Source organism: Balaenoptera physalus, assembly GCF_965194825.1.
Source record: "Balaenoptera physalus genome assembly, chromosome: 6".
NCBI lineage: Eukaryota > Metazoa > Chordata > Mammalia > Artiodactyla > Balaenopteridae > Balaenoptera > Balaenoptera physalus.
The window spans coordinates 95,477,310-95,502,086 of NC_138885.1; the positions used below are offsets into that span (position 1 = coordinate 95,477,310).

The 24,777-nt window shown below is 39.7% G+C and overlaps 1 protein-coding gene across 5 annotated transcripts in view; it reads left to right on the forward strand.

The window, feature by feature from the left end:
• The window catches only part of PARD3B (par-3 family cell polarity regulator beta), a 1,041,978-nt gene that overhangs the window by 595,102 nt on the left and 422,099 nt on the right, over positions 1-24,777 (forward strand). For all 5 annotated transcript variants that reach the window (XM_082466955.1, XM_082466956.1, XM_082466959.1 and 2 more), the window contains 3 exons: positions 6,509-6,679; positions 11,404-11,536; positions 18,588-18,687. In XM_082466955.1, coding sequence (XP_082323081.1) covers positions 6,509-6,679; positions 11,404-11,536; positions 18,588-18,687 — 404 coding nt within the window. The remainder of the gene's footprint in view (positions 1-6,508; positions 6,680-11,403; positions 11,537-18,587; positions 18,688-24,777) is intronic.

Sequence of the window (24,777 nt, forward strand, 5' to 3'; positions counted from 1 at the left end):
GGTTTGGATTATGTATATTTTGATGCTCTAAAAAGTACCCTTCAGTTATCTTTAATTAAAGTCTCATATACCACAGATGCTGAATAAATGGTGCATTGCTGGGACTTCACTCATGTGCTACATAAAATGGAGTGAGGCTCTTAATAACTGAATTAGATACATTTAAAATTTTACAATAGCTGAACAAGGGGATATTGAGCTAGTACACAGAAAGTAATCAAGCTTCACTTTTAGAATTATAAAGTTTCTCTGAGCATGTGCCAGCATCTCCAAGCCAGCCTGGGATCAGGAATCTCTTACAGTTACAGTTTGTAAGTTACAGAATTTGTCCATTGTAGATGAAACTTACACCAGGTCCAAAGCACCTGAATGAAAGATGTTTCAAGTGATTCAATTTAGCAAGCACGTGCTGAACATCTACAGCTACAGCAAGTTATACAATATATAATACACTGGAGACAGAAAATTTAAAAAGACTCATTCCATAATACAGGAAGCTGGTAGCATAATAAATACAGAAACGATTCGAATATGATAAGAACTATGGTAGACAAATATAAAAGTATCATGGGTATCGAAATGGAGCAATTAATTCTGCCTGTGAAGAAAACTGAATGGAAGGCAGTTGCTGAGCCTTGTTTTGAAGGATAGATATTCAACAGGTGAGCAGGAATGCAAAGGGCATTTTGGTGAGAAGGAAGAGTGTGGGCCACGTCACCACGGTGTGTACATCAGAGTGCAATTTATCGTGTCTGGAAAATAGAGCTCTTATTTGTGAAGAATGGTGCCATTCATATCGGTTGAAATTGTGTTAGGACAGAGGTAGTAAAACATTGACTAATGTGGGCAGATGACCTTCAAGACAAGAACTTACATGCTTCTAGTCTTACCAACTTTCTTTATTCCTTTCTCTGTTTTAAAAACTATACTTTAAAATCTTGATTTATTCTTTTGACTTTCATTGCTATTGTTTGAAAATGAAGCTAAATGATTTCAATCTGGAATGCAAGGCTCTTTCTAGGTTGGATTTTTTTTTTCCCCAAAAATACAGTAAGCAGATGTTGTCATGGAGTGATTTTAGGACCTTGAGAAATATTTGTTCAGGAAAATCCTTTCTTTCAGTCAGGTGCCATACTGCCTGGAGTTCCACCCCACTCCAAGGAAATGCTGCCTGAAGTCTGAAGTCAGGGTTTAGAATTTGGGTGCTGATGTCCCTGAAGGCTTCACCAAGGGCCCCATTAGAAACAGGCAGAGGCAGGAACCAACATCTGGTCATGATTAATCCTCTCAACACCCTGGCCAAATATGGACTGGCCTTGGGCCCCAGCCAGCTACCCGTGGGTTAGCCAGCCCACTCCCTCACGCTTGACTCATGTTTTGCAGAGGCTCGTTCTTTGCCATGGCTTTCTTCTCTTCCCTCTGTGTTCATTAGAACTTTAGAGGTAAAGGGACCTACAAAAAATTGGCCAAAAGAGGTGGATTAAGCCTTGCACTGTCACCAGTAATCGTGACAGAGGCACAGCAGGGGCTGAACCGTGAGGTCACTGGACCCCCGGAAATCATGGATATGCTTCAGTGGGCACATGAAGCATCCTCTAAGGTACATGACTGCTCCCCATTACAAAGAATTACCTGGTCCAGATGTGCAGCTGTGGAGAAACTATCATGTAAATATTTATTTGTAAGAGGTGAGAATCTGTAGCTTTTACTAGATTTTCAAAGGAGTCTAAGAAGAGCCCATAAAGGTCAAGAATCACTAGCAAAGTGGTTGAAAACATGGACTTCAGAGTGACCCAGACCTACTTCAAATTTGCTTTTAGACATGTGACTTGTAACAATGCACTTAACTTGCTTGACCCTTGGTTTCTTCTTTTATAAAGGGGAGCGGTAGTCCCCAGTGTATAGCGTTGATGTAAGGATTAAATTGTCTAGTGCATAGAAAGGGTTTAGCACAATAACTGCGCAGAGGAGAAACTCATTAAATAATTATATTCATTGTAGCGCCTTTAATCATCTCTAGAACTCTGATTTTAGAAGCAACATAGCATGATGGGTACATATCTGACTCAGACAGGTAGACCTGGCTGTGACAGTATTCTTTGACAGTCACTTCATTTCTCTGAGCCTCCATTTTTACCTCTCTTAGTGGAGGGTGATGATTGTATCACAGGGAGGTTTTGAGAAATGAGAACATACGCAAAATATTTGCACAAGGACTGGCCTGTAATTGGTGTTCAGTAAACGGAGATATAACACTCAAACATCTTGTCTCCTGGTCCATTCTTCCTCCTGCATTAGAACCAGGTTAGGGCTGATGAGACTTGAAGCCATCCCAGAACATGGAGAAGACCTAAATCTCATACCTGTTTTTATTTGTCCTAGTGTGCCCTAATGTGGAGGAAGTTATTTTCTACCTTTAGTCTGTTCTCCTTCCTCTTTTTCTTGTTTTTCTTCCTCTTTGGGAACCTCCTTTACTCTGTCTTAGTGTGAGGTTGGACAGAGTTGGTTATGGGGGTTGCCAAAGGTAAGGAGTGTAGTTGTGGTCTTTTTGGTTAGGGGTCTGATGGCCATAAAGTAGGAAGGAAAGTGTCTTTTTTTTGGACTGCTGAAAGAGAATTCCATAAACTGGGTAGTTTTTTAACAGCAGAAATTTACCCCTTACAGTCCTTGAGTTTGAAGTCCAAGATCAAGGTGCTGCAGATTCAGTGTCTGGTGAGATGTGGTTGATAGACAGCCGTCTTCTTCTTGCTGTAACCCCATATGGCAGAGGGGACGAGATCTCTCTCAGGCCTCTTTTATAAGGGCACTAATTACCTTCCAAACACCCCGCCTCCTAATACCATCATGTTGGGGGTTAGGATTTCAACATATGAATTTGAGGAAAACACAAACACTCAGTCCATAGCAGAAAGGGCATTTTCTTTTCATTCAACAAATGCAAGAATGATCCAGATTACGATGAAATAAATGTCCTAGAATTCCTGGGTAACATCCTGGATAGTTGAATTCACTCATGTAAAATCAGTTGAGGAGAGTTACCATTCTCATGCCTAAGTATTTACTTAAACATGGTATTCACAGAAAAAAATAAAACCATAAAAAATGACTTTTCTTGGTAAAAATCATTCCAAAGCAGAATAGACATGCACAATTTTGAGGAATCTTTGATGAGTTTTGAGTAATGACCTCTTCATTGAATCAACGTAATTTTAGATCAAGACTAGACCTGGATACACATGTATGTATATATAGCTAGATAGATAAACAGTCCCTGCCCTACCCCCTTCGCCCCTGCCACTTCCAGCTTGCTTCCTTGCTCTGCCATCCCCCAGCCCAGTCTCCTGTCTCCCCATCTTCTATCGTCTGACTCTGGCTTTCATGTAAGGTTCTCTTCCAGGAGATATCTGGTGGATTTCTAAGTCTTTTTCCTTGAAGCAAGATCCCTTTAGGGACTTCTCATTGTCATCTTCGTAGAACACAGAATGGGTAGTGAATAGGGAGTGCTGAGAAGTCAGAACTTGGGCTATTCTGATCCAGCTCTGATCTTAACTAGCTGATCAAGTTCTTCCACATAGATTGTGGAAGTGCCTTCTCTTAAGAAGAGGAGTTCAATAAATGGTTTCTCATCCTCTTTGGGCGTCACATTATTTATAAACAGAAGAGGTTGGACAAGATGATCTCTAAGGAGCCTTCCGGCTCTGAATTCTGTGATTATATTCTACATGTTAGGACAATGTGGTACTTACTGGCATCACCAGTAATGAAATTACCCATCCTTTATCTTATAAAGGAAAAGCAAAAACCAATAGCAACAGACCAGCCAAGCCTAAAAAGGAGAGTATGTGGATTTTTATCACACCAGCAACTCTCCAGTGATGCTTGTGATGAATGTGAATGTCTTCATAAAAAAAAAAAAAAAAAAAATCCCAGCTGCCCTGGGGTGACCTGACCTGCCTTTTTGTTTTGGACGTGGATACGCAAACATGTTCTACTTTAATGTAGTTCCGCATGCTTGAGATTCAGAACGTAGCTGAAAATAAAAGTCTGTGCTTCATACTTGCTGGTAAGAGATTATCTTACAAAAAATGTTTTTCTTCCATCTCCTTATCTCTTCTTTACCTCTTCACTCAGACCTTGCCCCATACTTCACAGAGAAAGTTCACGGGAGGTTACCAGGTGGATCTCACTCTGATTTCATTCCCTCAATTCTAGAGTACCCATTAAGTTTCAATCTTTATCTTTCCTCTTCCTGTCATAGCGGATGAGATGTCCTGCCAAGACGAAGCGTCTGCAGATCCAGCACTCGACCTCATTTCCTGTTAACAGGGCTGGGATTCTGATCCAACTCTTCTGCTTCCTCCTCGGCTTTAAAAACCACACATCTGTTTCCAGTCCTCCTAAAAAAAACTTTTTAGTGACCCTCCCAACTGCCCGCAAAAGATTCAGCCCAGTAGTCCTCCTTCCATTAAATGCCATAATAGAACAGAATAATTTCTGGAGTAAAGTGTCTCACTTCACTTGCCACAGCCACTAAGGTTGTTTTTGTTTTACCCCATTTCATGTAGCCTTAATCTTATCCTTTATGTGCCTCACTCAACATGAGATAACAGAAATGAAGCGATTTCTTTCTCGTTTGGCCTTTCCTGTAAATCTCATTTCCAGATTTGCTCCAAATTAGAGGAAAGGTTAAGTGGAGTGGGAAAACAAGAGGAAGGCAGAGGACATTAGGCTCTGTTGAGGCAGTGCGCGCAGACGTTTTACAGCTCGATTTTACCCCTTTCTCAATCGATCCATCCCATGGCCTTGCCATCTCAACTTTTCTCATCGGGAGGGCGTGTGCGCCTTTGGGCGGCCTCCACGATCTATGGGCCAACACCCTCTGCAGCAGGAGGCGCGTGCAGTGCATCTCCACGAGGGCATTAGAGCTCCAGAACAGCTCTCACCACTCCCCCCCTTTTCCCAGCTGTCAGCAGAGGAACTTCCTCTGACCATCTGCTGCCGCATTAGTCAAAGTTCATCAACTTGTCCACAGGATTTCTCTCCCAAAGCTGTACTGTTGCTCCTCTTGTTCATTGTATGTCTGGTTTTCTCATTTCTTAGGGAAGTTCTGTTTTGTTTTCCTTTTACATTTCATTCTGTTCATTTGAACATGGATCCCAGATACTTCTAACTGCAGAAACTTTAATACTTCCCTCTGCCTGTTTTAGTGTGGCACAACTGTAGTCTAGAGACGAAGAACAAAGGGAGTCCTAGTAGAGAAACTGAAAAGAGCCAAGGTTCATGAAACCTGAACTTAAGTCAGTTTCTCTCTGCCTCTATTTTGTGACCTAGGGCAACTTGCATCACTTTCCTGCCTCAGTTTCCTTATTTGTAAAATGTGAATAAAGCATTAATCTACTCAACTTCTTGAGTTCTGTGAGAACTAGAGATAATTCGTGGAAAAACTGTGATACAAGCCTACTGTCATTTCTGTTAAATTTATTAGCAGTGGCACTAGCATCACGACCTTCCTAAAATTGCATCTGTGCCTCACAGCAAGAACTTTCTACCCTGGTGTGTAGCAGGTATAACACACATCCCTAATCAGACTGTCAATATTCAAGCATCTTTTCTCCTAGGCTGCCTGTTGGGGACATGTACTGTGATCCCCACCAGTTCTTTTGTAGGCAGAGCTGGCATCCCGGTTTGTTTAGCTGCTGCTATAGACTCCAGCTTGTGGGAGACTTCTGGCTGAAGATGACTAGTGCCTAGAGGTGCTTTAGACTAGAATCTGGGCTGCCTATCCACCTGCCCAGGTTCCGAGCGCTCTGTGGCATGTGGTGTTCCTTCCTGAAGGTGCTGGGTGAAAGTGCTATCAGTCAGAGCCTCCTCACAAAAGGCTTGACAGTCCCCTTTGTCAAGCGTTTCTGCCGGAAGACATCATAGCAAATTGGTCCTGCGTTACACACCTCTGCGTTCTTTTGCAGACCAGCAACTTTTTAGTTGTGTTAGAGAAAATTACTGGAGAATTTTTTTTTTTTCTCAGCACTATCCAGTAGAGCTAGCAATGATATCTAGGAGACACATTACCGCTCTCGAGCTCCCAACGTTTAAGCATGATGTCTCTCTGTGCCTGAAAATGCAAGCTATATGACCACTTTCTTTTGCTTCCAAACCCCCTTTCCTTAAGTCAGCAATACGGTCCCTGCCAGAGCGAATGTCAGAATCAGGCTAGGCTAGCATACTTGCCAAAGATTTAGGTAAGAGACATTATACAAATGTCTAAAATTATTGCAGTTTGGAACTCTAAGATTTCTAAAAATCACTTTCACACAATTCATTATTGTTAGTATTTGTGACTGTTTGATAAACTCCAGAACCTTTTTCTGCCATGGAAAATAAATTATTTCTAATAGCTATTTTTTTTTTTTTCGTTTTTCATTTTAAACTTGAACTTTTCCCTGAAACGGTCTTATGTCATCACCATGCTTTTCTCTATTTAACACTGTTTTTCTTACCTCCACCCTAGGATGGTCGTCTACAGGTGAATGACCAGCTGATTGCTGTTAACGGGGAATCTCTTCTGGGAAAGTCCAACCACGAAGCTATGGAAACACTTAGGCGATCAATGTCCATGGAAGGAAACATACGAGGGATGATTCAGTTGGTGATTCTGAGGAGGCCAGGGAGACCACTGGAGGTGATGCAAATTTTTATTTCCCTCTGCAAATTGCCCAGATGGCCACCAGAATATTCACACTTCCACCACTAGTACGGTAGCTAGGCTCATACTGATTCTGAAATTGGAAAAATATGCCCTAGAAGTGCTCTGATGTGTTTATGTGGCAAATTGGTGGTTGTATATTTTAGGTATAACTAGAAGGTGTAAAAATGTGCATCTAAATTAAGTAATTTATCTAGGGTAACAAGTCCATAATTTCCAGTTTTTCCCCCAGAAACTCCTAGAGCTCTGGACTTTATGAATAACGCTTTATTCATATTATAAACATTAAAGCATAAAACATGCTTATATACTTTTTGGATGACATGCTAACAGTGTCCATACCTTAGAAAGTTCTTAAACAGATGCTTACTGTGAAGCTCATTATAATGCAGTCAGCTCTCTGCATTCTTCCCTGTAATGTGTGCCTGGGACTTAACTAATTTAAAATTTGATCTATTAAACAAGCTTCTTGCTTCATGTTCTTAAATAAATGTTTTTAACTAAAGAAGTATTTTTGAAATCTTTTATCATGATTTCTTTATGGATTTTTTTAATGTAAGCAATATTTTTACATACACATGAAGTGTGAACATAAACTATTCTTGAATGCTGATATGCCTAAACATTTCAGCTACATACAATTATATTATTTATATAATTATTATACAATTATATATTATAGTGTACAACTATCATATTCATCATAAGGTATTCCTAAAACATTATTTTCACTTATATAGAGAGAATAATTATTAAATGCTCCTAAAAATTATTTTAAGAAAAGATAAGAAAAAAGTCGATAATAGTTAAGAGTTGAGAAAAACATCAGCAAATCACACATATATTCTCTAAGGACAAATAATGTTTTTGTGATACAGTAATACACAAAGTTAAAATAGAATCCTATTAAAACACTAATATAAAATATTAGTTTTAATAATAAGTTCAACTTAAACATTTTAAAATGAAAAGATTTTGAAATTAAGACTGGAAGGTAGTTGGGGATGATAGTGGTTAAAAGCTTGGGCTCTGGAGTTTTGGATAACGTGAGTTGAAATCCCACGTGGGTCATTTCCTGGCTATGTAAAGACATACATAGTTGAGGGCTCTGTACTTATAGATAGCAGTACTGTTGTCTGCCTTGTCCCTTCATAGATCCTCATTTCCCAGCACCTAGTAGTAGACAGTTGTTATATATTGTTGAATGAATGGATAAAAGTTGCATCTGAGACCTACTTCAACTGAGAGGATAAGCTGAAGTAGTGAACTTATCAACTATATCTTACTTTGTCATATTATCAGGTGTTGGAAAGGAGTAACTGTACCTTTTAACTTTTCTGTACATAACCTTGTAAATGTTAAATAAATGTAAATTGCCCAATTACTGGAGACTGTATATAATGAGCCAACTCATTTCCAACATTTGTGTCTGCTTAAATGACAGAGAGGTTTCCATGAATATTTAAGGGATTTTACTTATGTACATAGTCATGAAACCCTTATCACTTGCTTCCTACCATGAGAGAATCGGCTGCTTTCTGGTTGAATTTGGTTCTTACTCGAGAGCCCTAGACCTCCACGGAACCCAGTTGTTGGATGCGGGTGTGAAGTATGACCTGTAGACCCCTGAATCACCCCTTCCATGCATCTGTGTTTTAGATCTCCCTTAAGATGTCTTGGGACAAAGATACCTCAACTAACAGAAAAGTCTGGAATACACTGCTCAAGAATTCCATATCTGTGTAGATAGAAAAAGTAAAAGAAAAAAAAAAAAAGAAATGAATATGATTGCTAAAAGAGTTCCCTCCCCACCTCTCCACCTCTCATCTTCCCTAGTTTCATGTCTTTCTCTAAAATATGTGAATGCCTGGAGGATAAGTACTCTCTGTTTTGGCTCATCAAGTTGAGACACTTTATTATTTGCGTTCTCCTTTACCGCACGTATTTTCATTTTAATTCTCACGCTCTGGGCAGGGTTGACGATTATTTCATCAGAAGAAAGCACGAAGCCTTCAGTTGGTTGCCCAACCTCAGGAGTGTCTTTGTTGTTGTTGTCGTTGTTGCTGTAGTTCTTTTTTTTTTAATAGATCTTTACTGGAGTATAATTGCTTCACAGTGCTGTGTTAGTTTCTGCTGTACAACAAAGTGAATCAGCCAGATGCATACATATATCCCCATATCCCCTCCCTCTTGCGTCTCCCTCCCACCCTCCCTATCCCACCCCTCTAGGTGGTCACAAAGCACCGAGCTGATCTCCCTGTGCTGTGTGGCTGCTTCCCACTAGCTATCTATTTTACATTCGGTAGTGTATATATGTCGATGCTACTCTCACCTCACCCCAACTTCCCCCTCCCACCCCGTGTCCTCAAATCCATTCTCTATGTCTACAACTTTATTCCTGCCCTGCAACTAGGTTCATCAGTACCTTTTTTGTTTTTTTTTAGATTCCATATATATGCGTTAGCATACGGTATTTGTTTTTCTCTTGTTAATACTGTTCACTGGGGACTCAATTGGGAATAAGAAATGGGACAGAAAGCAGTTTTTATGAGGACATTTAAATAAGATCCATTTTTATTTTCTCTAATATTTACATGCTTTCCATGGGGGATGAGCAGGCACTTGGCTTTCTCAACTAATGAGAATCTCTGTGGTACCTGTGAAGATTAAAGAGTGTTTTTTTCATATAAAGACAGCAGCCTAATGTACAGATAATCTTTATTAAATTGAAAAAACAAAAACCGTAGCTATTTGATATCCCAAATCGGTTTTGCTGTGTCAAATCATATATGTTTTGTGCTCATGTTTTTGGAGGATTCTCCAGTGGAACAGCAATCGCCCTCAGGTACAATAAAAAAGAATCTGTAAAAAAAAAAAAAAAAAAAGAATCTGTAACCTAGAAAAGGCCTCAGTTCTGCTTATATATTCAGGGAAATCAGTTAGTTAGATTTGGGAAGAATACCAAAATGGTTACTTGAACATTATATTGATATTAAAAAAACTGCTGAAGACGCTACTTAAGAAAAGTCAAAATATATTGTCATTGGGTATTTTCCCACATTACCCAGATGTACAAGATACGTAAACAGTTTTGATGAGGACCTCGTGAAGAATACATAATGAGCCCTTGATTGAATCAAAATCATTTTAAACAGAAACATGTTTTTCAAAGGATGAGCTTGAGGTTCAATTGTAATTCTATTTGAGCCTAGAGACTTGGTATTTAAAAATGGGTTATGATCTGTTTTTTGTTTTTTTTTTTTTTCCTTCCCCAAAACATTTCCCTCCCCTGAGCTGGAAGCTCAGCTTGGTGGAAGCAGAATATGTTTAAAAATCCATTATATTTTTTATTGGCTGGGACACTAATGGAAGGCTCCGCGACAGCTCTATTTTACAGGCTGAATATTTTAATTAGGCTGGTTACTGATCACTTGTTGGGATATTGATTGTGTCATTTATCAAAGAGCTGGGAAAGCAGAAAAAAAATTTTTGTTGTTGTTGTTGTTAAAGCACTTGACTATGCAAGGTAGGTCCTACCTCTCCTACCTTCCAGGGCTCTAGCTTTAATTTAGGAGTAGTTTGCCCCAGGCTTGGGTTGACTAAGGAACCAGGGGCAAAAGGAAATACTGGGTGTGGAAAAAGTGTTATAAGCCTTGACAAAAAGCTAAAGGACCTTCAGCAGCTGAAAACATTTTAATTATGAAGAATGCATGCATGGAATGTCTTGAATATTTTGTTTAACTAGCAGGATACTGAGTTTCTGTAACTAAAGAGGAAAGTAGAAATCAAATGCATTGTTTGGGCCAAATGCTCTTTTTCAGAAGGAAAGAGCTTTGGGGATCGGATCTACGTTTGTCTTTGCGGAATGTTCCTCTCACAAATGGTCAAGGGAACGGCCCCGAGATGGCTTTCAAATTACTTCTTTGAAATCTGTTAGAAGACACACAGTATGAACCAGAGCAAAACCCAGTTCTCTGTGCCTCATTCCTCTAGAACAATAACTAGAGCTCCCTGCAGCCGGCCCATTCCCAGTACCTCGGCAGCACCTGTGCAACACGGTTTATTCTGGAGCTAGCAGTTTTAAGGAAACTGAATTTGTTTACAGACTATCAAAATCAAAACAGAAGGGGGAAATATGGAAGAAGAGAAAGAAATCTCAGGAGAACCAGCGTCTGGCATTGTCACAGCAGTTTGTTTTCGCTCTTGGCCAAAAGGCCTAGTGTCTGCAGTGGGACACACGCATGGCATTTCAGTGACAAACCTGCCTGGGTTCTGACTTGTCCTGGAGCATATACACTTAGTCACCAAGGGAGAGGGAGACAGGAACCAGCTGGTTGGCAGAGAAACACCCTTGGCATGAACTGTATTCTTATGTTGACACTGCCACAAGCTGTACTCCCAGATGGAAGAAAATTTGAAGGAAGCTAGTTGTAAGTGGTGGGAAAGAATAATAAAGTTAATCCGCTTCTGTGCTTGCTATCAGCACTCCTAAGCCTTAACACCACATTGTCAGTATTTTTTATTTCCTATTCAGAGATGTTTTAACTGATAGGGCCATTTTGATTTTCCACAGTCGAGGACTTACGTGCAATAGACTCTTGAAAGATTATTCATAAATTGATCGTTCTTTCACTTTGCTTCCATTGACCAAGTTGGAACATACTAAAAAAGCGAACGTGATTTTTATTTTCATCCCTTAGGAGCCTGCAGAGTGTGGGGCATTTTCTAAGCCGTGCTTTGAGAACTGTCAAAATGCTGTAACCACCTCCAGGAGAAATGATAATAGTACATTGCATCCATTTGGCACCTACAGCCCGCAAAACAAACAGAAAGGTAAGATTCTATCCATTCTCATCTGCTGCCAGTGGTATGAGAAAACACGAGAGTGTTTATTTTTAAAAAAAAGAGGAACAAAGGGGAATTAATTAGACTAAGTGCAGACTTTGTTACTCTGAGTCATGAAAATGAGAGATGGGTGGGAGAGCTGACTCACAAGTTGTGAAGCAGATTCCTGGCATTGCCCCCAGTTTAAGTGACAGTTTCTATGCTTGCTGCCCCAAACATGGAGGGTTACGTATAAAACAAAACCATGCCTGGAGAAACAAAATGACAAACCGTTATATTTTTTTTTAACAGTCTTTTAATATTGGAAGTTACCAAGTGTAAATAGCAACTAAACTTACAAAATATTGATATATGGAATAGTATTAAATCATAAAGTGGTCATAACACAGTTCGCAGATTTATGCTTGTTTCTGAGCGGTAAATACTGTGAACCGAGACCATGATATGATGGTGGAATGTTTTCGTTATTGCTACTACACTACTACTATCTTGTATGGATCACATTTCTAGTAGAGCTCTACATGTAAAAAAAATTGGATTTTCTTCTTTGTTTTTCAAAAATTATACTTAAGGCCACCAAGAAAATTCTTTTATTTCCCTGCATCTCCCTTCTTTAGTAACTTTACTTTTTTGTATCGCAAAAGCAATAGATATTCATGACAGAAAATTAAGAGAAAAGCAATAAAGGGAAAATTTAATGGCACTCATACTTCTGTCAGAGATACTGATCAATAACATTATGTATATATTGAAAGTGTTTCCTTCATGTAAATATGTGTATATAAAATGAAATGAAATATACTGTATAAAATGTTTAGGAAATTGCTTTTTTAATTAATAGCACATTATGAACATCTTACTATGTCATTGAATATTCCATAACATCACGTTCAGTAGTTGCATAGTAGTCTAGTAGTAGTCTAGTAGTCTAGGTGCTGTTTATATAATCAATCCCTTATTTACACTTAAGATGTTACCCAAATTTAACGATGGGGGAACAATTTCTAGACTCTGAGATTACTCCATCAGAACAGACTTGTAAATCTGAGGTTCCCCTAGAATTAAATTCTTTCATCTGAATGGGATGTTTTTTCCTCTGAATTCCTCTGTTTCAGTGAGAGTAGTAGTAACAGCTGTGATCATTTATTGTTTACTGTCTGTTACATACTGTGGTGAGCAATTTACATGCACACTCAAAGTGGGTAATATTATTATCCTCATTTTACAGATGAAGAAATAGAGAGGAGAGTAAATGACTAACCCAACACCATATATAATCCCTGCAGAACCTGAATACATCTCCTGTCTCTCTGACTCAAGTTCATTCCCTAAACCACAGCATGGGCCCTGTCTTACATTGGTCTCTTGAAACTGTTCTTTCACCTCATCCCAAGAGTGTCCATTAGAAGCTGACTTTACTTTGTGTCAGATAAAGAAACACCCAGTATGTCTTTCCTCATCTTAATAAAATTAAAAGTTTTCTTGACAAAGCAGCATCTCCTTCTGAGTCCTTCAGTCGCAATAGCAGGACAATCTGGGGAAGGAACAGCAAGTTTCCCTCACACCAGAAGAGGCTTCTCTCTACCGCGTCCAAATAATGATCAAGAACATGCCAGCCTTTATATAACTTGATTGGCACTTAATTCTCAAGCAACCTGTGGTCCAGTGACAATCCAAGTTCCGGGTTTTATTCCTAATTACACCAGTGATGTCCAAAGGAACATTGGACACATTACCTCCCATCCTGTTTCTTTTTCAGTACTTATAAAATATCGATGCTGAAGTGATAATTACGCAGTATATTTTTAGAGGACATTGAGATACTCAAGGAAATGGGATAATATCTCTAGGAAGGCTAGCAAAGGCTAAAATAATGAAACTATAGAACTAGTTATGGTATAAGGATACACCCAGAAAAAAAATTATAAATAATAAAGTCCACCCAAAACACATGTTAAAAATAAAATGCAGTAATACTTTGGAACTTCAGTAGTGTGTTCAGAGTTTGTATGTCACTGAACAATTAGAGTCCTTTAGGCACAGAACCACTGAGAGGTTCTGTCTCTTCCCTCCCTCCTGAGACACAGATCCACAGTCCACAAGGTTCCTGCTACACCTTCTCCTCCCACCTCAATTTTCCAAGGTAACATCAAAAATCCAGTTCTTTTAAGAAGTGACTCCATTAAACATTATTTTTTGAAAAGCACAGAAAATCTATTGTCATTATTTCCTTGGGGATCTGTGATACAATACTCGGTTATAGAATTAGGCTTATCAAAGCACAGATTTGTTATATTTTAATTATAAGAGGCCAGTAGATGGAATGCTCTTTCTTTTTATATAAGCCTATTGACTGAGAGACCGAAAAATGTATATAACAGAATTTATAGACATGATGCTGTAGAAGAATATCATGCTCATCACGTCTTTGTGTAGTGTTAATAACATTTTCATTTTTGAGAACCATTGAGAGTTCCCGAGTTTCCGACGCACACGAGGTGGCCATAGGCCACCAAGACTCATGAAACTTGAGTGAGTGTTGACTCGCCACCACCAAGCCTTTTTAAGGAGCTCCTTTAGAAAAACAAGATTGACTTGACAAAATGTAACGTCTAGTGAGGAGAGGAACTGTTACAGCCAAAACATTAACTTTTTTTTTCTTCCCTTCCTCCTTTCCTTTGTATATTTAAAAGTCCAATGTTGATATGCTGTGTTCCATCTATTTTTGTAATAATAGTACTACCACCCACTGTTCCACTGTTATTTTTTTATATATACATATTCCTGTCAAGCTGTTACAGAGAAAAGGCATTTTTAGAACTAACGTTTGTAGAAATTGTAACACCAGAAAATTCACATTTGCGTTGGAGAATTGCTCGCAATGCCCGCAGTGGAATGAGTGTAGGGCTCCAAGATGGTAATAGGATGGAGGCTGTGTCCCAGGGGTTTACTATAAAATCCTATTAAGCATTCGAATGGTAATGAAGTGCACAAACACTGCACTTTCTGAAGAATCTTGCTGGCAGATCTCACCCTGGGCCAAGTTACATCCTAAGCACAGTTTGCCTCTGGTTTGTTCTTCCCTCTCCTTTAATTCTTCTCATCTTCCCTTTGTGCTCTACTCCTGCTTTCTCCCACTTTCAGTTCACGTGAACTCCAGCCCCTGCGCCAGTAGCCTGTTGCCTCAAGTCTGCCCGGGGTCACCCACTGAGGTCTTCTCAGGCCTTTCATCCGTACCCCAAATCAAATGTTTCGGTTCTGTGTCCTGTCCCACTGGATCCATGTGCCCTGGGGTCCTTTGAAGAGACACATAATAGTGTGATTATTTATAATATCTTCCCTCCTGGGAACCTGCATGTATCCACCCCCCTACAGCACGTAAGGCACTGCCGCTGCAGTGATGATCAGAAATTGAATTATACTTTTCAATTTGACTGATGTTTCTGGGATACCTCCGTTGTGCAGCATGCGCTAGGCTGCAACGATGAACACAATGTGTTATTGTTCTCAAAAACAGTCTAAAGTAGGGGTCAGCACACTTTGTCTGTAAAGGGCCACGTAGTCAATATTTCAGGCTTTGTGAGCCATAGGATCTCTTTCGCAACTCGTCACCTCTGCCACTGTAGTGCGCAAGCAGCCGTAGACAGTACGTGCATGAATGTGTTCAGTGAAACTTTATGTGCAAAACCAGTTGGCGGGCCGGTTTGGGGCCAGGGCCATAGCTTGCTGAGTTCTAGTCTCAGGGCACAAACTCTTTTGCCCTTCTTTTCTGATCTGGCCCTGACAGGATGGATCCCGTAAAACAAGTCACAACAATAAAAGATGGTGATTAAAATAAGGGTCATTTGGTCATGGATGAAGTAGTGACTAGAGGTGCAACGTTCACAGGCGATATATAAAATGACCTTGTACGCTCAGTGACATCCAGAAATACTATTTTTAGTGGATAAGAATTCCAGACTTTCACGGTGATAAAGGGCTTAACAAAGGTGTTTGGGCCAAGAGGGGAAAAAAATATTCTTTACAGCAACTAGATTTGTTGTTTAAAAAGTACCAAGGATAAAGAGTCATCAGAGAAGATACTTACCTCTGCATCTATCATTACTTTAAAAACACATAGATTATTCATGTGAATGAAATAAAAGTGAAAGTTAATGATCGTAATAAAACCAGAGGAGATGCTGAAGAAGAGGAAGGAGAGGAGGAAGAGGAGGACAAGGAGGAAGTTACCTGTGGTCCAGTAAGAGAAATAAATGTAGATAAATAGATGGTAGATCGATAGATAGCTCATTGCAAAAGCAGCACGTGGTAAATGTAACACACGAATTATTTTCTGTAATATTAACAGATAAAGCCAAAATGTCAGTGGATAAAGATAGTGAAGATGTATTTCTTGCTCAAATCACAGCCCGATGAGAACTGAGGGACCTGGGCTCCTTCCATTGGTAGCTGGGCCATCTTCTGGTGCCTCATCCACTCATGGTTGCAGCTAGTAGATGGGATCGGGGGAGAAGGTGGGGAAGTTGCATATACCCTTCCTTAAGCACTGAGACCGGGCTCAACATTGACCACAGTAACTCACATTCTATTGGCAAGAACCAGCCTAGATACAAAGAGGGCTGGAAAATGGGGTCTGGGGTCTAGCTGTGTGCCCAGGAAGAAAGGAAGAACACAGACACTGGGAGCTCTAGTATTCTCCACCACTATTGGAAAAATACTGACAGATCCCAGAGCAACAGTGAAGGTTTCATAGAGAAGGTGATATTTGAGGTGGACCTTGGGAGAAGGGTGGGACTTTAATAGATGAAGTGGGTTTTGCAATTATATGAGCAAAGACACTGGGGTAGGAAAACCTGGCCTTGTGGTCTGGGAGCAATAAGTAGTCTTGAGTGGCTAATGTGTAATAGGAGATAAAGTTGGCTGCCGGGGACACAGACCTTTATTCTGTAGGCAGTTGTGTGCAACTGCAATGTTTCTGAGCAGGCAGTTACATGGTCACAGGTATGTTTACCACGAGTGAAAGATGGCCTGAGAAGTTGAGGATGAGTGATTAGAACCAATGGAAAAGATGTTGTCCCAATATGTCCCTTGTTCCAATTTACCTTGTAGACCCTCTGCTCTTTTTCTCTCAGCAAATCTTTGGCTGCCTAACTGCTGCCATATTACCAGATCACCGGAGTGGGGGACAGTGCAGGAGGACAGTGCTGGCTGCCTTTGCTCATCATGCTTCTGTACCCTGACCATATTACTTATCAGATTCCTGCTTCAAATCTCATTCCCTGGGACATGTCAGCACTGCTAGAACTGCCTCCATTTTATACTGGTCCCTGGGGCAGAGCTTGGAGCAAGTCCTTCCCTGGTGTATTCGTCAGGGTTCTCTAGAGAAACAGAACGAATGGAGTGTGTGTGTATGTGTGTGTGTTTGTACATGTATATATAGAGTACATACACAGATTTATTGTAAGGGATTGGGTCACGTGATTATGGAGGCAGTCACGTCCCAAGATCTGCAAGGTGAGTGGGCAAGCTGAGACCCAGAAGAGCCAATGGTGTAGTCCTGGTCTGAAGGGCAGCAGGCTCAAGACCTAGGAAGAGCCAGTGATTCAGTTTGAATCCAAGAACAGGAAAAAGGCAATGTCTCAGTTTGAAGGCAGTCAGGCAGGAAGAATTCTCTCCTGCTTGAAGGAGGGTCAACCTTTTTGTTCTATTCAGACCATCAACTGATTGGATAAGGCCCACCCACATAAGGGGGGGTACAATCTACTTTACCCTGTCTACTGATTTCAATGTTAATATCACCCAAAAACAACCTCACAGAATACCAAGTTTCTGGGCACCCTGAGCCCAGTCAAGTTGATACCTAAAATTAGCCATCAGACCTGGTATGTGGGCAAGTCAAAGCGGTTGTTACCAGCAGCATTTCTCAAGGACAAAGAGATGATTTTCTTGTTCTAGCAATAGAGTCTACCTTTTGCAAATATCTCACTGTAATAGATCCACAGCAGAGTTTATGGTGTACAGAATAATAATCCTTTATTTACTCATTGGCACTCATTGCACTTACAAATCACTGCTTGAATATGCACTATCTTATATAATCCTTGTATTCCTCCAATGAAGGTATTCTTATCCCTGCTTTATAGATATAAAAACCAATGTTTATAGAAGTTGAGTAGTTTGCCCAAGTTCTTACAGCATTACATGATTGGAAACATGCAGTCTTGCTTCACAAACTATACTCTTAATCACGATGCTCTATAATTTTTTTCATACATTATTTAATATTTTCATTAGTAATGAGGATTAAATGATACGTAAGGCTTAGCTCAATGTGTGGTACACAATAAGATCTCAACAAACCTTACTTGTTATTAGTTGTTGTAATATTCAGTATACATGTCTATTTTTTTCCGTATAAAATAGACTGAAAAAGTAAACATTTTTAGCAGGTAGGAAAACTAGAATTCAGACTCCAGTCTTTTGCTTCCAGGGCCCCAAACTCAGGGTTTTCCACTACAACACAGATGCAAAAAGAATATATATATTTTTTTACCTCTATGGTGTCTAAATTGTGAGTAGATATACTGTATCTCATGATTTTTTTAAGTACTTTTTGTCACTGAGGCAAATGCTTAAATCACCATTTAATCCAGAGCATTCATTATAGAGTCTTGTTTACAAAAACGTTGTCATAAAAGAAATGGCTTTTTAATCTTCTACAAATCACAGGTAGTGAATATGTGTCTACCTTTCCCAGGTGGGAAAAGGTAGTTAAGATGCACGGACTTCACTTGCCAGGGGTTGCCAGCAGGTTGCCAGCAAGTCACCAGCATAAAGACACATTATCAGGCTTAGATTTCCTCGTACAGGCTGTATTAGCGTGCATATGAATCCTTCAGTGCTGTATGAGGACTTATTTGTTTCAAGGCTGGTTTCTGTGTTGGTGAAAATTATGTCTGAGAGATGCACTGAAACAAAACCAGGCGCTGGATGGTTCTGCCTCCTGTTTACTACAGCTTTATTTGTTCTTTGTTTATAGAGCTGTTGCTTCCCAATGACGGATGGGCTGAGAGCGGAGGACCTTCTCCTCCTCCACCACATCCAGCTCTGGAATTGGGCCTTGAAGATTACAGCCACAGGTATCGATAAAATGATATATCGTAAATGTACCCCGTTATGGTTTTTCTGGGAAAACCCAGCAACCTTATTGTAACTCTATTTCTTTCCAGGATGGAAATCTCATAGTATCTGTAATTCCAGCGAAAACTTCTCATAGCTAATATTAATACCTCAGTTTGTTCATTTTTGCTTCCTGGAATTTAAGATTCATCATGTCTTATTAAAATATATGAGAAAATTGTTGAATTTTCTTTTACCAAGTTAAAAACTAGAGAGGTGGAACTCAAAAAAAAAAAAAGTTATATGGGAAGGTATAAAACAAAACTGAGAAGACATAAAGCTTTTTTTTTTTCTTATTTGTAATTGGCAAACCCTAAAGGTATTTTAAAAATAGATGTTCCAAGAAAGTTAATGGAATCTAAAAATTAAAGCAGCACCATATATAATCTAAACTATTGAAAAGAGTGCCCAATATTATATCCATTCTGTAATAGAAACCAAAAAATCAATAATTTTTAGAATCACACAAGCATGAGAGAGAGAGATTTACTAAGCATACACACCATTTGACTAGTAGAATTCATAGATTTTGTTCTTCTGATGAGTTTTAAAAATCATTAACTTGTCCCTTTGCTATTTTCTGTATTTATTATGGCTGTTAAAACTGGGTATTTTATTCCATTCTTGTCCCATGGTAATCCTGTGAAGTTCTTTCATTTTTCTTGCAGCAATGCTGTTTTCTTTCAAACATCACTATTATGGTTTTTGTTTTGTTTTGTTTTGTTTTTTACAATCTGCTAAAAATAAAGCAATACAACAAGAGTATAACTAACTCTATTAGCCAGAAGCTTACCTATATTTAGCTATCTCCGACTCCTACATTTTTGAAGTCAACTTTTTTACTCAAATACAATTTCTTGAACTAGATTGATAATCACAATAATGTTCTAGATCAGTATCTCTGGGAGGTTTCTTGAGCAAAAGTCTGGACATTTTTAATTTTGCATGTTTCTTTGCATTGCTTGCCTCAATTCTGAATCAAAAATGACAGTTTGGTAGCATTAAAAAATCCATTTTAGGACTTGAGGACATGGGGAGGGGGAAGGGTAAGCTGGGACGAAGCGAGAGAGTAGCATGGACTTATACATACTAACAAATGTAAAATAGATAGCTAGTGGGAAGCAGCCGCATAGCACAGGGAGATCAGCTAGGTGCTTTTTGACCACCTAGAGGGGTGGGATAGGGAGGGTGGGAGAGAGACGCAAGAGGGAGGAGATATGGGGATACATGTATATGTATAGCTGATTCACTTTGTTATAAAGCAGAACCAAACACACCATTGTGAAGCAATTATACTCCAATAAAGATGTTAAAAAAAAATCCATTTTAAAAGTAATTTCACTCATCTTACCTTACTGTTTACCCAGGGTATATGCACAAAACTGCTGGAATAGTGCAGAGATAAATCAGATATGAACCTGTGGTATTGTATTCATAATAAGATAAATGTATTTGGACTTAATCCCATTTCTGGCACTGACCCCTAAAAACCTTAGAATTTCCTAAGTATTGAGACTGATTAAGGTGTCATGTTATGTTAATGAGGTGGCTTTTGGAGGCACCTAAGGAAGGGGCTGGTTGCCAGTGGAGCCCATCTTGTGCTTAGAGGGTTGGAACTTTCAGTCCCATCCAGAGAGATGGGCCTTAAATCAGTTGACAGTGGCCAATGATTTAATCAGTCTTGCCTCTGTAATGAAGCCTCCATAAGAACCCAAAAGGACAGGGTTTGGAGACCTTCTGGGTTGGTGAACATGTGGAGATGTGGGGAGAGGGGCACACTCAGAGAGAGCATAGAAGCTCGGCGCCTCTTCTCACATACTTTGCCCTGGGCAGCTCTACATACGGCGGTTACTGAGTTATATTATTTTACAGTAAACCAGTGATCTAGTAAGTAACATGTTTCTCTGAGTTCTGAGAGCCACCATCAAAAACTAATCGAACCCAAGGAGGGGTCTAGGGCACTTCTGATTTATAGCCAGTTGGTCAGAAGTAGAGGTAACAACCTGGACTTGTGACTGGTGTCTGAAGTTCAAGAAGGGGTCTGTGGAACCTCCAATCTATAGCCCATCAGTCTGAAGCACAGGTGACAACCTGAGCTTGAAACTGGCATCTGAAGTAGAGTATGGGGGGCAGTCATATAGGACTGAGCCCTCAACCTGTGGGATCTGATGCAATCTCCAGGTAGATAGTGTCAGAATTTAGTTGAGTTCTCCAAACCCCTGCTGCTGTCCTAGAATTATTGGAAGTATGGGAGAACTCCTCGCCCCCCACCCCCCAACACTTGTTAAAATTGGGTCCAAGAGCCCAAAAGGAAACCCTAGCCTCGAGATTATGGTAGGCTAATAGGTAAAAGTGACAAACGAGAACACAAGGTACAGTGATATTTACCAGAAAACATAGATAAAACGCCCTGAGCTGCTGAGGCAGAGAAAGGAGAGTATTCCCAAGTACAGGAAGCAGGGAAAATGTTAGGGGAAAAAGTGACACTTGAGCTGAACCCTAAAATATGAATAGGAGCATGGACATGAAAAGAGCCCCAGAAGGAAGAGAATTTCAGAGAGAGGGAAAGGCAGAAGGAACAGATGGAGGTAGGAAAGTAAGTTGATTTGTGCAACTTCTTTCGTGGCTGATTGGCCAGATGATCACGCCCAAAATGCAAGGATAAGGAAATCAGACTTCATTTGGTAGATAGTAAAATCTTATTGTGGGAGTTCAGCAGATAAGATTGGGTTTTAGTTGTGTACAACAAGGATTATACTTTTTGTGACTTTCTGTTTGAATAAAACAAAAAAACAAAACAAAACAAGGATTAGGTAAATGGAGGAGGGTTAATATCTGCTAGAAGCCAGAGACTCTGTGGATGCCTCCTGGGGCCATGGCAGTGAAACTTACTGAGGACCTGTGCTGGGGAGGATGGGGAGAAACTTTCTCTGGTGAGAACCTTTCAGGGGACAGAGGTAGTTCAGAGATATTGCAGAGCTAGAATCATTGAGAATTAGCAACTGCCTTTTGGCTGCTTCCATGTCACCACATGTTTCTTCCCTTCCCTTTTCAGGAAAGCATGTTTCTCCACGATCTTGAAAAACAGCTTATATTGGCTCTCACTGCTGTAAATCTTCATCACATGATGTGAACCAGCAACTTCCTTTACACCCTCTCCCTCCCTAACTCGCTGTGTTTAGGCTTCCATTCTCACCCTTTTCTAGAACTGCTCTTTTTAACATTGACATTAATCTCCTTTCAATCAAAAGTGTAACTTTTTCTCAGTCTTAAGTCTTCTTTTGATCATTGTCATTCATTTGCTCACTCATCCATTCAAAATTATTTATGGAACTCTAAACTAGGCGCCGTAGAAGGTACTGGAATGGATTGGAAGCGTCCCTGCCCGCAAGGAATGCAGTGTCCCCTTGAAGAGACAGACACACAGATAATTAGGAAGCAGCCTGCTGAGCATGAGATACAAAATGTCATTGGAGCTTAGAAGAAAAAGCCACTAACTCTGTCTGTAGGTGTCAAGGAAGGTTTTTTTTACAGGAGAGGTAGTGTTTGAAAGGTTTCTTGAAGGATAGAAAGGAACTTACTAGGCAGAAAAGAGGTGGGAAGGGCAATTTAGGTTAGGAAAACCAAATGATGGGAGAGGGAAAATGCAGTGTGTTCAACGTGGCTAAAACATATAGTATCTGGGGAAAGAATCTACAGGAAGGGCATTGTCTGCCATGCTCTGTGAGCACCATGCTTCTCCAGAGAGCCGTGGAGAAGCATTGAAGGCTTTGAAGCCTGACAATATCATGTTAAGTGAGTTCACTTGTGGAGAATAAATGGATAAGGGAAACCATAGACAAGGATACTAGTCTGGGACAACCAGCAAGAGAGGAGAGGGGCTTGAATGAAGGGAGGAGCAGCATAGCTGGAGAGGAAGGGACAGAGTCAAAGACATTTTTGAAATGGAAGGAACAAATCTAAAGCTTTGGAATCTCTCTCTCTCTCTCTCTCTCTCCCTCTCCCCCTCCCCCTCCCCCTACCCCTACCCCTTCCTCCCTTCCTCCCTCCCTCCCTCCCTTCCTCCCTCCCTCTCCCTCTCCTGGGATCCTGTGACCTGCACCGTCCTGCAAACTGCTGTGTTGCCTAGGTGACCAGCAGCAGTAGGGGTTTGCATATTGGAAACTTACAGTGGAGGAAACATTGGAAGGGAGCCAGGAGGGCTGAGCAAAGGAGGCTGTCCTGTCTTAAAAAAAAAAAAAAGTTAAAAGCCCCCTGAAAGGGAAAAGTAGTGCTTTAAGGGATGGAACCAGTCTTGTAAAACAGAAAACTACTAATTCATGAGAAGTGAAAAACAAATTTGATCAAACTAAACTTATGCCTGTACTTTGAACCAAAATGAAATCAGGAACTTACTGAACTTATTTGTACTATTATGTCAATAATTATTTGACAAACATTTAGAATATGTGTGTCTAAATTAAAAAATATATATTTATATATTCTATATATTTCCTTTATATATATAATATATATTATATATATTATATGATATAAGTATATATATTATAATACATATTATATATATAAAGGAAATAAATTTTTTACTGTGATGTCTCAGGGAGAGTTTAAGACAAATCAACAGCAGACAGAATATACTGAATTTGATTAGCTGTTCAGGCAACATTTGGTTATTCCCTACATGTTCGTATTTTCCCTCCCTCTTGGTTCTCTCTCAGTTCTGCTCTTTCTGTCTCTGTTTCTTTCATACATGTGACCTGCATCTACTCTCATTCAGAGTAGCCAATCATTGAAGCTGATCCATGGCCACCTGAGACTTCAGACATTCCCCTCAAAACCTTCCCCTGCCTTTTTATTTCAGGCAGTTCTCCTTGAACATTCATGGGGGGTCTTCTATGTCTTTCACATTCCTGATCTGTCACTATATTCAGGACATTGGCATATGTTTCATGCTACCCTTATTCATTCATTATGCAGCATAATTTGACATTGAATATCATTTCTCTTTGATAGATTCCCTGGTTGTTCATGGGGGAAATACAATCTTTATCTAAGACACGTCTTTGGCCTGCTGTCAACTTACAGATTCCGCTGCAGCCCATTCAGCCATGAGCACATGCTAACTGCCTTCAAAATTAAAATATGTCATGTTTTATAGTTAATCATTGTGTCACCCTCTCACACCAAAAACTTCCAATATGTAGCATAAAATTACAAACTGTTTTACTAGTCTAATGTATGTGTCTAAGATATTTTCACATTAACCAATTCAGTACTATACTCATTATTCAAGTACATTAGAAGTTCACATTGGCTCCAATCACATCGTGTCTCATATTACCCTTCCTTCCTTCCTTAAATATCTGCCAATCTGATATCAGCCTTGTTTCCATTTTGTACCATGGCAAGAGGGGTCCTTTTATTGAAGGTTTTCAAAGTGTACACTTGGCCATGTTCAAAACAATGGTAACAGAGGTACATATCACCATGATCAATTTAATGGACATATCCAGGTATGTATATGTATATATGCACACACATATATGAATATATGTTACATTCATATGTACAAAGCAGCTTTTTATTTTCTTTGATCATCTTTGATGGTGTCTCCACATCATGTTATTGCATCGTCATCTTGTTTTTTCAATGGGGATGGGGGTAATTGTTTCTCAAGAGTTTGGGAAAATTTGAGTTCTTATTCTTAATTTGTCACGTAATGCCTGGTTTGGTAAAGTATTCTAAAACAGTCAAGTGGGGACTTCCCTGGCGGTCCAGTGGTTAAGACTTTGCCTTCCATTGCAGGGGGTGTGGATTCAATCCCTGGTCGTGGAGCTAAGATTCCACATGCCTCATGGCCAAAAAACCAAAACATAAAACAAAAGCAATATTGTAACAAATTCAATAAAGACCTTAAAAATGGTCCACATCAAAAAAAAAAAAAAAGAAAAGAAAAGAAACCAAGCTAATAAATAAATAAATAAAACAATAAGGTGGATTAACCAAAACATTACTTAGTTGGGTAGATTCCCATAGCCTGCCTTGAGCAG